We start from the raw sequence: 13009 nt of genomic DNA, 5'->3' as shown, positions 1-13009 counted from the left end.
GAACTATTTAGAAGTTTTTGGTATAAATTGAATGATGGATGAGCGAACTTCCAATGTGTTTAATCATACGACTCTCTATGACGAGTAATCACAAATATTTGACTATGCGAGGGAAAAGCCCTAATACAATGTTTTCTTTCTTACACGTTACAGAACAAAATATTTCACTCAGAAATTTTGTCAAACATTACTTCAAGTCAACACTTCATTGTTCCGACTTTCGATACGAAAGTAACGGAATATTTGTGCTCGGGTGGTTTTTTTTTCTTCAGACAAATTTCGACTTTTTAACTAGCCATTTTTGACGGAGGTTTTCTTGTATCATTCGAAAAGTATTGTTGTCTGAGCTTAAAATTGAAAAAAAAATTTCACCTGTGATCATAAAATTATGGGGGTTTAAAGATTGCCATTTTGGCCAATTTGGGACAAATAAAGCGCGATATACTTCGCGCTATTAACGTGTAAGCGGAGATTTAATCCGTCTTAGAAATTGTTCCAATTGGTGGTTGAAAAAAGCTTATTTGCCATAAGTGATTTGTTACAATGAGCAAAATCTATCCTTTTGTACTTTATTTGGCGTGTGGGGGAATGATTTTCATTTGAAAAATTTCAAAATTTAGAATTTTCTTTTCAGTTTGTATTATAACATTTAATTTTTTAATGTTATTACTGCTCCATAAACCCTAAAAGGCAGTCGGAACATTCAGAGCTTCTCCTTGATCCGAGCTGTTTTCTTTAATTAATGTAAATGTGGTGCAAATATAGCGTAGAAAGATGCAAACCCAGATAGTCATACAATCTTTGGAATTATATAAGAAATTAATGTTTTTTAAATATCAAAAAACAGTTTCGTTTCAAGTATTGAAATTTTATCCTGTGTTTTTCTGCAAATAAACGAATAAAGTCTCAAAATGATCCGCTTTTTGCTACATTTGTGTTTAAAAAGCAAAACATTCAGTTTTTTCTGAGAGTGATGTCATATTTCAAGCCGAATCAAGAGAATTAGCGTTTTTATTTGAAATAAAGCTCAATTTTTTACAAAATTTTTTGAGGTTGTCAAATTCGACGCAAAATTTTCTTCAAAGGTCACTTTTTGCATTTAAAATTTTCGTTTCAATTACCAAAAGGAGTGGTACTTGAGCGAGAGCGATTTCGTTTTTTGACTCCAGTCCGAGAGAGTATGAATAACGATTTGCCTAAATATTCATTTGCCCAAGAGATTCATTTGTCTAAGTAAGCATGTTTTTGAGAAGTTTCGGAGAAAACAATTGAATTTAACTCTCCAATGTGAAGAAACCTATTTGAAGTTACCAGTAGACGTTTGTTCCGACTTTCAGAAAGAAAGTACCGGAATATTTGTGCTCGGGTGGGTTTTTTTTGCAGACAAATTTCGACTTTTTAACTAAGCATTTTGACGGAATTTGTTTATATTCGAAAAGTATTGTTATCCTGAGCTTACATACGAAAACATATTTCCCATGTGGCCAGTTTCATAAATTTATGAGGGTTTAAAGACTACCATTTTGGTCAATTTGGGACAATTAACTCGCAATTAACGCGTGTGCGGAGGTTTTCCTCATAGAAATCGTTCCAAATTGGTTGAAACAAGCTATTTGTCATAATTTCTACGTTACTGAGAACAAAATCCATCACTTTGAATTTGATACGGCGTGTGGGGAATGATTTAAGAAAAAATCAAAATTTACGTATTTTTTGTCGTTTTTTTGGCGATTGAATTGTTTTTCTTAGACCTTAAAAAAATTTATCATTTTTTAAACGCGAGTACTGGTTCATAGACCTTGAAAGACAGTCAAAACATTCAGGGGTTTGCCCTGATACGAGCAGTCTTTTTTTGTCTTTCAGTTCCAATGTTTGTGAGCAAATTATTAAAACACACTGCTAGAAAAAGCTTTGCGGTTGCCTAGACCATCCATCTAATATAGAGCAAAAAAACTTTAAAAAAATCAATTTTTCTTAAATAAAACAAAGTTGTTCAAAAGATTTAAAATCACAGTTATTAATAGTTTTATTTTGTTCTCAGCTACACATACAACAGAATTTGTTTTGGTATAAAATTGTCTCCAAAACAAGTTTTATAACTTAATCATTGATTTTTTGCTATTTTAAAAAATACTATTTTTATACTATTTACAAAACAAACAACCCATTTTTGTAAAAAAAAACTTCTAAAAATCTATCAATATAAAAGTTTTAGAATAACTAGAATCAGGTGCATGTATTGTTTTGGCCATATCAGTATTTATGTATGGCAATATATCCCGAACTCATATTCGTTCAAAATCGAATTGATACAAACGTAATTTTCATTTTAATTCCTGTTACTACTCAATTTTTAGAACATAATTTTTGATATTTTGGCAGTTCAAAATTCATAGTGATTCTCGCGACCAGTTAAGAGACATAATTGGAACCTTTAGGGCTTTACCTTGATATACAATTAGCCTTGTATATATATTTTTACTCTGCTATCAAAATTTCAAGTTATTTTTTCAGCCATCTTATTTTCTAGCAATAAGCATTGGCCGTGTTTTTGAAAACAGTAGAATGAGTACAAACGAATAGCAAGCGAATAAATACAAAAAATGAAAAACCATCAAAGAAGTGTTTTCATAACACCCTTTAATTTAATTTCATATCTTTCTACGAAAACATTTTTGGTTTTTATTGTTGTTATATACCCAGTCGATTAGAAAATTTTGAAACCTTGAATTAGTGAGTTTTGCACTTATTTTTCAAGCGTTTTCGGCAGTTTTTAAATTTCCCGCACTTCATATGAGCATCAACTTTATGGCGTACGGAATGATTTTTCAAGTTTAAGTATGATAATCGACTAGGAGCTTTCCTCTTTGAAAACTCGTAAAACTAGGGCTGATACAAAAATAGTTGAGCTGTAATTTCAAAAACCAGAGCTGTTTCGGATGTAACTCAGATCTAATTCAGAGCTAGCTTTTCATTTTCAATGTTTCCGTCCTGATTGTGTAAACTGGCCACTGATAAGAGCCTGAAGCAGCCATAATAATCGCTGCGGCGTCAACCCGCGAAGTGAAGAAAAAAGAGTTCATTTGTCTTGCTGTTAATAAAAAAATGTTTCGCTGGTAATAATGGTTGTTTTTTTTTAAAATGTTGAATATGATTGTGATTTCCTCGTAGCTCAGGTGTGATATTTGTGTGATGTGTTGTAGGTCTGATCACGTTCTGCATCTGCATCGGGGTGGTGATGACTAAGATGAAGGAGGTGTCCCAACCCCTCATCACCCTTATCTCCGCCCTGAACGACATGATCATGAAGCTAGTCCTCTTCTTCATGTGGTAAGTTAGCATCTACCGAACAATCTACACCCCTACTAATAAAAACTAATGTAAATTTGCAGCGGGGCTTTCTTCTGAGAATTCTAGTTTTGCTGCATTATGATTGGTCGAAAACTCGACTAACTTAATTTACTCATCAACATCCCCGTTCTTGAAAGGGGCATTGTTAAGTAGATCGGTGAGTTCTCATGAGTTATACGCTTTGAAAAAAATTATTCACGGAAAAAAATTATCAGTCGCTGAAAAAAGTATGCTGTATAAGCTCAGGGATGCCTTGCTCCTTGTAGAAACATGGAGAAATCACTTGACTTTATTAAAATTCAATCAAGTATTTGAGTTGTCCATGACATTTAGAAAGTTTTTATTACTTCTACTCCTACGTTTACTTTTAATCTCAATTATGTAAGAAGTCTTAACGACGTCACTTAATACAAGTTGTATCGGCTGAGACTACAGCAACATTTCTTTTTCCGAACAAGAAGGGGTGCTTAGGTACTATTTGCTTAGGTACTCCCCCGTGGGTATTTTCTTCCTGATCGTCTCCAATATCCTGACTATCAAAGACCTCGCCTCCACCGGAAAAGTGATGGGCATGTTCATATTCACAGTCATAGCAGGTTCGAATCCATTTGGCAACTCATTTTTCACTCAAGCAGTGTGAAAATTTTACTATGAAAACTGAATATTAATTATAACAATAAATTGTTACCGGGCTCGCAAATTTGTAGACTAGTATGATATTGGCAAAAATAACTCTCAGAGTAGAGCCTGAGAGAAAGTCCTGAGCCCAAATGGTCCGTTTTCAAACTTGTCTGAGCAGAAAAATTTTCATTTTATGTAATGCTGAAAATGTTTAACCTGGAAGCACTGAAACTTTAGAATGGAAGGAGCGGCAAGATAACTCAAAAATAATTTTTTTTCTTAATACTCTTAATACAGCAGTGAAGCTGTTATTTTGCGATGTTTTATACTGACTAATTTGTCTGGACTAAATTGTATGTGTTTTTTACTAGGTTCACTGTATTATTGTTGTTATACGTGTTTATTGTTAGGTCTTTCGGTTCACTTTTGTGTGACGCTGGTGGGTCTGTACTTCGCGTTCACTAGGAAGAACCCCCTCGTCTTCATCCGCAACATGCTCCCGGCCATGATGACGGCATTCGGAACTGCATCCAGGTACATCACATGCTGGAAAGATCAGACGCGTCATCCCTATTATAGCCCCCCCCCCCCCCCCCCGACAGCCTTAACAGAAAAAACTTACAGCCTCCCTTCAGCAGTGTTTTTATTTAAATCCGTCTGTCCGGAGAAGTGTTTGGAGTATATTTGGATTTAAAGTGTCAATATTTTTCAACTTTTTTTGAAAATTTTCCCCCACGCTTAATGTAAAATGCAGTTCGTCTTTTCAAACCTTATTTGGATGAGTTAGCAAGTTTGGTTCACCTTATATCAGGTTTGGTTGACTTCTGAGCCCGATTATTTTTCTCCTATTTGATACGCGTTAATTGAAACTGGATATTTTCCTTGCATCAGTGATTACAAATTGGTCAAAAATTGATAACAGGTGAAAATTTTTTTGATTACTTGATTGAGCTCTGGGTATTGATAGTTATAACATCACATTAATGAGTTCCGACAAAAGCGGCTCTTTAGTTGTTCAAAATTGGTCTGAAACATATACCCGGATTGACGTTGCCAAAAAATAATTGTGTTCAAACACTTAAACAGCAATGTATAGAAATGCAGAACTCTAACATCCAGCACCGAAAATTTATGGATAATAATCGATTATAATGGAATAGTGCTGTCTAAAGTGTTGTCATTATAATTAATGATTGTTGCAAATTTAGACCATGAAATTGATTATATTTTCATTATTATCAATTAATTCTGGAAAATCATAATCCATTAATTTTCATTATAATGGATTATAATCCAATTAAATTCCATTATATATGATTATAATGGACTAAAATCTCTATATATTTTTTGCAAAAATATTTGCAAACCTTTCAACAATTTCTCCTACACTCACAGCCTAAACGAAATCTACACGCATCCCAATTTAGGCGTAAGCAACCAATTATATATCGGATTATGATTATGATTTTTTGACAATTATAATTAGTTAGTTCTTTAGAAAATTTTAAATCGATTAGAACCCTGATATTTTCCAAGAGATCTTAATCTATTACAACCGATCATATTTGTTTTTATACGAAAAACTCTCTAAATCAATTTTAATCGTTGAGAAACAATTATTATCTTTTATTTCGCGCACCAAAATATATTTTAAAAACATCCGATGGATTACTAATTTTGCGTCAATTAATCTCTAAAAAAATGTCTTGTCACACTTTGGTTCGTTTGAACACAAAGTTTTATTACGAAACAAAATTTTTATAAAAATCCTTTCAATTTAGTTGAAAATCTCTTGCGGTAGGTGAAATAAAATCATGAAACTTAAGCAATGTGGTAATATTTTGTGGCTTAAAATTTTTTGAGTGGTCATCGTGAAACAACGTCAGTGAAGAAAAGTGATATAAAAAAGTTATGAATTTGAATTGAATTGAAAACCTCTCATTTTTCATATAAACCAACGTCTACAAAAAGCATAAACTTTAAGCAATTCAGATGCAAGGTCCAATACAAAATGGGCACATAAAAAGGGTTATTATCGATTATAATCGGTAAAAATGGATTTTTTTTTGTTAACAACATATCAATTAGAAATCGGGATAACAATAATCGATTATAAATGTATCGGAGAACAGATCGATCAGTAATCGATTATAATCGATTAAATATATTTTAAATGATCGTAATTAGATTTCAAAAAGAGAGACTATAATCGATTATTAATTGCTTAAAATCGTTTTTTTCTCAACTTTAGTAAGACCGGTCCTTAATTCATAATATAACTGATTATAAACACTTGAAACTGGATGCGGGCTGTCAGTTTTTTAAAGCATACTCCCTCCCCTATTCGCTCACGTATTCAATTCTACCTCCTGCGATTTGCCTTTTTGTGATAAATTTTGTTTTATTCAATTTGTAATAAAAACTATGATACTGAAAAAATCTATATCTTTTTAATGGATGACTCAATTCTGGTGCATTAATGATCTTTATCTCTGAGGTTTTCCCTGATCAGAGTTGAAGTGACAGTGTACAGAGTCTGGTTCAGTACTGGAATTTCACTGAAACATTAAAGATGCAGTTTTTCTTTTAATGTGACTTGTGCCAAAAAAGAAAACAAAAATTGCCAAATTATCATTTCACCGTTTAAAAGTTGCATGTGGCGGCAAAGAAAATCTACAAAAACTTTGAATTTTTTAAGAACTAATGACCCTCACTCTTTCGAAATTTTTTTAGAGACAATAGTTCTAAGTTTTTGTGCTTCATCAGCCTAATGTGTGCATTAAATCCCTTTTCGATGTCTGAGAAATGTTATGAAAATTGAGTTTTTTTGGAAATCCCAAAACCGTTTGTTTTAATTAGAAATTTTCTTATTAGTTCGTGTGTTCGGCTTCTTTATTGTTTCAGTAAAGTTCCAGTATTCAGGACCAGACTCTGCACACTGTAATTAAACTCTGATCAGAAAACATCTCTGAGATAACCGTATCATTAATGCAACAGAATTGAATCATCCATGGAAAAGATCTATTTTTTTGCAGTTATCAGGGCCTTTTTAGAGGCGTGCGCAGAGTTTTTGTCAAGTTCTCTTATAAAATTTTGCATGATGTTCAGTTATGTTTGTGAGTAGCACTGCGACTCTGCCTCTGACGTTCCACTGTCTGGAGGAGAAGAACAAGATAGACGCCAGAGTGACCAGATTCGTCATCCCCATCGGGGCCACTGTGAACATGGACGGCACTGCGCTCTACGAGGCACTCACTGCAATATTCATCGCACAGGTAACAGAATTATTCGACATGGTGGTCAAGCAAGATGTTAATTCATACGACTCTCAGTCGATAGGTCGGCGGTTCGAGGCCAACTAAGATCCGTAGTGGTGCCTTAAACTAATTGCATGTAGTTTGTGATTAAAGGCAGAGCAGGAGTTCTCCGTAAAGAGCTGAGCGGCACGTACATAAGTGATTTTCAGCGGCGTGCGCAGAGGTTTTGTCAAGTTCTCTTGTAAAAGCTTACATTCTCAACATCGTAAAAGGAAAACAACTTGATGGTAAATTGATGTTATTATCTAGTGGGAAGAGAGAGAGAGAGAGATAAGGGGGGTATGTGCGCTTATATAAACTCGTAAAATGAATAGTAACTCCGTAAATTGTTGTTTTAATTTCATGGGGTGGGGGGTCTTAGAGGCGTGATATAAATAGCTGTTGTTTTTTATGTCAGCTGAACGACATAGACATGAACTTGGGCAACATGCTGACCATCTGCATCACGAGTATTGCGGCGAGTGTGGGCGCAGCCAGTATTCCCTCTGCTGGACTGGTGACCATGATACTGGTGTTCACTGCTGTTGGTCTGCCCACCGAACAGATATCCCTCATCTACACCATCGACTGGTTCCTGTGAGTACTAGCTCAAGTCCTCCTATCTATATACTTGTAAATATTATTTTATCATCATATTCCACTATTACGAGGCCAAACTGCCACTTTTTGTCCTGACTTTTGAAGAAAATGACGGAAAATTTGTGCTCGTCGTGGTTTTTTTCTCTGGACAAACTTCAGTCTTTTCAACGTTTTTTGATTTACTTCTTAGAGTTGATGATCAAAGAAAGGACTCTTATATAGTTCTTGATTATTTTTTCAGGAATAACCTTAGAATTGGTCCATGTTCAAGCTAGACTTTTCAAGGTTTTTTTTCTAATTTACTTTTTAAGTTCACTTCATTTCTTTTCTTAAAAAAGAAGACAAACTCCACTGATGAACAATAAAACATTCAAAAATTACCCCCGAGTACGAATCTGTAGAGACTACGAAAATCGTGATCGACTTCTAATTTTGAAGTAGGTTTTAGTTTTCAGATTTCTTAGCGGAATAAAATTTTACTTGTTGATCCAGTTTTCAATATAAAAAGGATCAATCATAAATTGTTCCTGAAATTATCAGAACTTTCAAAAGTGAAATTTCAGCAAAAAAAGTCACTCACAAATGTTTTAAAATTTTAAGCCGCTTTCAAAGAGCCATAAAATGTTTCGAAATTTGACAGTTGACATTTTTCAGACAACAAATCGTTATTTTTTCTGTTTGCTTGCAATCCTTGGCTCTTTCTAACTATATGTTGTCTAGCTTTGTAATCATTCGTAAGGCAATGTTTTACTGCGCTCAAATTTAAAAAAGGTATTTCATTTTCGTTAAGTTATGAGAGTTTAATGATGGCAAATTCGGTCTAATTTGGATAGCTATTGTGCCATATATTTTGTGGTATTATTGCGTGAAGGGAGATTTCCGTCTCAGAATTTGTATCGAATTGAATTGAGGCATATATTATAATTTTGGTCTATTTAATAATTTGCAGTATATATTTTTTCACCTAACTTGTACTCAACGGAAAAAAATCTCAATAGAATTTAGTGTCAAATCACTTTGATTGTTGTAGAATTTGCTCCTGAATTCCACATTATTTTTTGGTTATTTTGGAGGTTGATTTTGGCATGTTTTAAGGTGTGTCTCAATAGTCATCGGTCAAACACGCACCAAACGTTGCTTCTCTAGCTACAGCTTGGCCTATTTATAAAGCTTACATCGTTCCTCAGCAACATAAGCAAGTTTGAAAAACAGTTTGAAATTAACTTGCATTTAAAACAAAAATTGTCAAAAACACATGGTAGACATTTTAAATGTCAATAAATAAACTTAAGGAAGAGATTTCTATAAGTCGCGTCAATTTTTACTTCTAAAGAACAATATGATTGCTTGCATCAGGACAAACCCTGTTCTGAACAACCTTTAATGTCGATCTAATCATTTTTGATTGAAAGGTTTTTTAAAATTTACTGACCAAACGCTATGTTAACTATAAATGATTTGCGTCCAATAAGGTTTCATATAATATGCAAATTTTTGCCTCAATTGACTTCAGAATGGCTTAAATATCCGTTGTCGCTTTTATTTTTATGGCGTTTGGTCAGCTTTCTTTGACGAATTAAGGTGTGCGTTATTTATGCCAAATTGAGTTATAGTCTACAAAAAGGTCCCAAAACTAAACCATTATAGTTTTTCGAAAACGATCACAGGTACAAACAGTTTCAAAGTTTGAGTGCTGGGAACCAATATTTTTAGGCTGTATAAAAAAACAGTTGCTAGTTAAAAAGTCGATGAATGTCTGGAGAAAAAGACAATCCCGCGCACAAGCATTCTTTGAAATTTGGATTAATAAAGAATTTAACTAATAAAAAGAAAACGATTAAAAAATTTAGTCAAAATCAAAATTGAACCACGAAAAAAACTTTTATGCTAAAAATATTTTTCCTTAAAATAATTTTTGTTAAAAATATCGTTTTATCTGTTGATATGGCAGAAGAATAAGCACTTGTCATGCTTTAAGTCATAGTTTGATTGAGCTGAATAGGTTTAACATAGAAACTACATTATATTCTACATAATAACCTAATAACCTACATAATAATCTTTTGCATATCTGTTTTTTTTTCTTTTTTCCCCCATTCCCAAGATTAGATTGAGTTTCAATATTTCGCAGCAAATTGCCAATTTCTTTTTCATAACGCTTTGTCAATTTTGAATATAGTACCGCGCCTTGGCTTGTTTTCATTTCTTCACCTGGTGATGAATGGACTTGAAAATTGTGAATAAAATGTGAAAATATTTTATCTATATTGGCTTAGGAGGTCGATTTTCATGAACGGATTCATTCGTTTCCTTTTTTGTAGAGATTGTGCTGAATAAACATTAACTGCTTTTAATATCATTCTTGTTTGGTTTTCTTTTTAAAAACTAAAATGCAAAAAATTGTGTGAAGGTTCACATTATAGAATGCGCGATTAGCCAAAAAGTTCAAAATTTAGAGAACTGAAAACGGGAAAATATTATCTTTCTTATTTTTAATTCTTTTATTCAACAGCAAACTTTTTGGCATAAGGTTATATTGTTTTCTGATCTGTTGAATTTGAAAGCAAGTAGTTTTTGCTGAAAAGATTTCTCAAGAGTAATGGTTTTTTTTTACATTTAGAGAAACATTTTTTTCCGAATTTTAACGAAAATCTGAGATTTCAGTCATTTGATATTTGGAATCTAAAGTCATTTGTTCTCTCTTTTGATTTATGGTATCTGAATGGATTTTTTTGCAGGAAGATAGAAAACGACGGGAATTGCTGATTTTATGGCGTCTTAGTGTGTAGTATTTCGAGTATAGTGAGGTTATAAATTATGGAAAAGATGGCACATGGCACCTCGTTTACGACCGATAAAAGAGAAAAATGTAGTGTTGATGATAATGTACTGAAATTGAATCAAATAAAAAGAAAATGAAAGCAGACAAAATCATGTTTGTTGAAAAAAATTGTGATATTAAGATTCAGACCATTTATCCACGGGGGAAAAACCAAGACAAGAGCTGTACAGCTTTTCACGGCGAACCGCTGTTGTGCCTCTGTTTAAGAACTAGATGCAATTTTTCTGGTTATTTTTCTGGGCTGGGTAATGTTGCTTCACCCTCAAGCAACGAGCACAGATCATGGTGGGCCGCGAACATCTGACCTTTCGTTTGAGAGGCGGAGACGTAACCACTTCACCACCTCTCCCAGCAATTTTCTTAAGGCATGTCTTCAATTTTTTTGCAAAATTTTTAGAATAACTTATTAGTTTGATTTCCGAAGAAGTTTTGGAGTTTATCATTGCAACCGTAATAAGATTTCAAAAGGCTTCAATTTGGTAAAAAATCTAGCCAATGTGGTTTCTTTTTTTGTCCATTTTCACTTGAAAAAAAAACCACCACCCATTATATACTTTTTCAAATTTGATTTTCAAAAAGCAGTCAGTCCAAAGATTGAAACTAATTTTTTAAAACTGAAACTTAAGAGGCTTCCAAAAAGGCAAGTTTGTTTTCATTTAATCTCATTGAGGAAACATCAAAAAACTATTAAGAAATTTGCTTTTTCCTCATTATAAACATAGTCCCCCTACCCGCAAATACACAGAGAGAAATTCAAGATTATTGACAATCCGCTGTTACTTTGAGCAAGCCGCAGTTTATACACAGAGAGCTGTCGACCGTTTGATTTTGGAGTAAACTTGCTGAGCGGTGCGTTTAAAATACTCGAGTCTCATTGGCTGAAAGTTTCAGTTTAAAACAAAGTTCGCATATCCCCCCCCCCCAAAAAAAAACTGCTTTGGGGGAGGGAATTGAATTTTAAATTGATCTTATTTGTTTCGTGTTGTAGAGATCGGTTCCGAACAATGATCAACGTGATGGGTGACTCATTTGGAGCAGCCATCGTCTACGAGATGTCCAAAGCCGAACTAGAGGGCACAGAACCGAAAGACAACAAAGTCGACTTCCCCAAATTACCCATACAGGCAGAGGAGAACATTGCGGACGAGCAAGTTTGAGAAGATACTAAGAACGAGAGAATCACAGAACTATTGATCATGAACAGTTAGAAAAATTCGTTTGTAATATGAAATTATAAATGGTTTTTGTAAAGGTCATTGGGCGGGATTTGTTCGTTATTATTTTTTCTTTGTTATTATTTTTTTCTAACCTTTTCTCAACAAAAATTTGAAATTCGCTTTAGTAGTACCAAAAATTGAAGTTATACAAACTTTTTGAAGAAATGAACGAACAAACTCTTAACAAATAATCATTATGAGAGTAATAAATTTGATTTATTTGATTTTTTTATGTTAGCATCCTTTTCTGAAATGTTTGTTAGCTTTTTGGTGAGATTTAGTAAATTTATAACGGTTATCATAATTATTTGTTTATAATCAAAAGATCATTTGTATGGTAAAATTTAATCCAATAATTGTCTCTGCATAATCTCTTCATCTATGATGGACAAAAATCATAGTTATTTTCCTAGAAAAAGCATGAATGAAATATAGGTAATACCAATTTGTTACAAATCAAAAAAGATTTTTTTTTCAGATTGGTCATTTTGAAAAAATATATATCCGTATTCTAGGGACGCAGCTATCATTTGTGTACCCGCCGTTTAATTTTTAGTAACCAAAAAAACTGAAGTTTATTTATGGCCTAGTTTGTATTTGGATACATTAGAATCAAAGCTCTCGCAACAATTTGGTTTTAGATTCTTCAAAATCGTTGTAGTAGATTGCTAAATGTTTGTTTGTATTACGATTCAAATCGTAGTTGTTTCAATTTACATAAAATATTGAATTTTATTAATAATTATTTTTTGAAGTTTGAGGTTCAATTTACTCATTGAGGTTCAATTTTGGATGGTGCTGCCGAGATATTTCTCAAGAAATGCCTGATATTGCGCGTACAACCTAGACAAAGATCGATGATTAAAGAGAAATTTGCATGGCAAGCATCACAGAAAATAACGACTACAGTCATCATTACAAGAATTATTTGAAGAGAAAAAAAAATATATATATATATATATAAAAGATACTAAAAACCACCAACCTAGGTTCTAAATCAAATTCATTCGACAAAATCAACGCTCAGTTTCGTCTTCACAAGAGTTGTGAGTGAAATAGTATAAGAAATCAGATCAGTTTTT

The 13009-nt window shown here is 33.2% G+C and overlaps 1 protein-coding gene across 4 annotated transcripts in view; it reads left to right on the top strand.

Annotated features, from left to right (window-relative positions):
- LOC134855629 (excitatory amino acid transporter-like) overlaps positions 1-12713 on the top strand; it is a 77750-nt gene extending 65037 nt beyond the window's left edge. For all 4 annotated transcript variants that reach the window (XM_063872182.1, XM_063872180.1, XM_063872179.1 and 1 more), the window contains exons 6-11: positions 3204-3330; positions 3838-3947; positions 4383-4506; positions 7097-7247; positions 7687-7865; positions 11699-12713. In XM_063872182.1, the coding sequence (XP_063728252.1) occupies positions 3204-3330; positions 3838-3947; positions 4383-4506; positions 7097-7247; positions 7687-7865; positions 11699-11867 (860 nt within the window). In that variant the 3' untranslated portion in view covers positions 11868-12713. The remainder of the gene's footprint in view (positions 1-3203; positions 3331-3837; positions 3948-4382; positions 4507-7096; positions 7248-7686; positions 7866-11698) is intronic.
- Positions 12714-13009: the final 296 nt, after the last annotated feature.

This window comes from Symsagittifera roscoffensis, chromosome 10 (genome assembly GCF_963678635.1).
Source record: "Symsagittifera roscoffensis chromosome 10, txSymRosc1.1, whole genome shotgun sequence".
In the NCBI taxonomy this organism is placed as follows: Eukaryota; Metazoa; Xenacoelomorpha; order Acoela; family Convolutidae; genus Symsagittifera; species Symsagittifera roscoffensis.
This window is presented reverse-complemented; position numbering and strand designations above follow the sequence as displayed.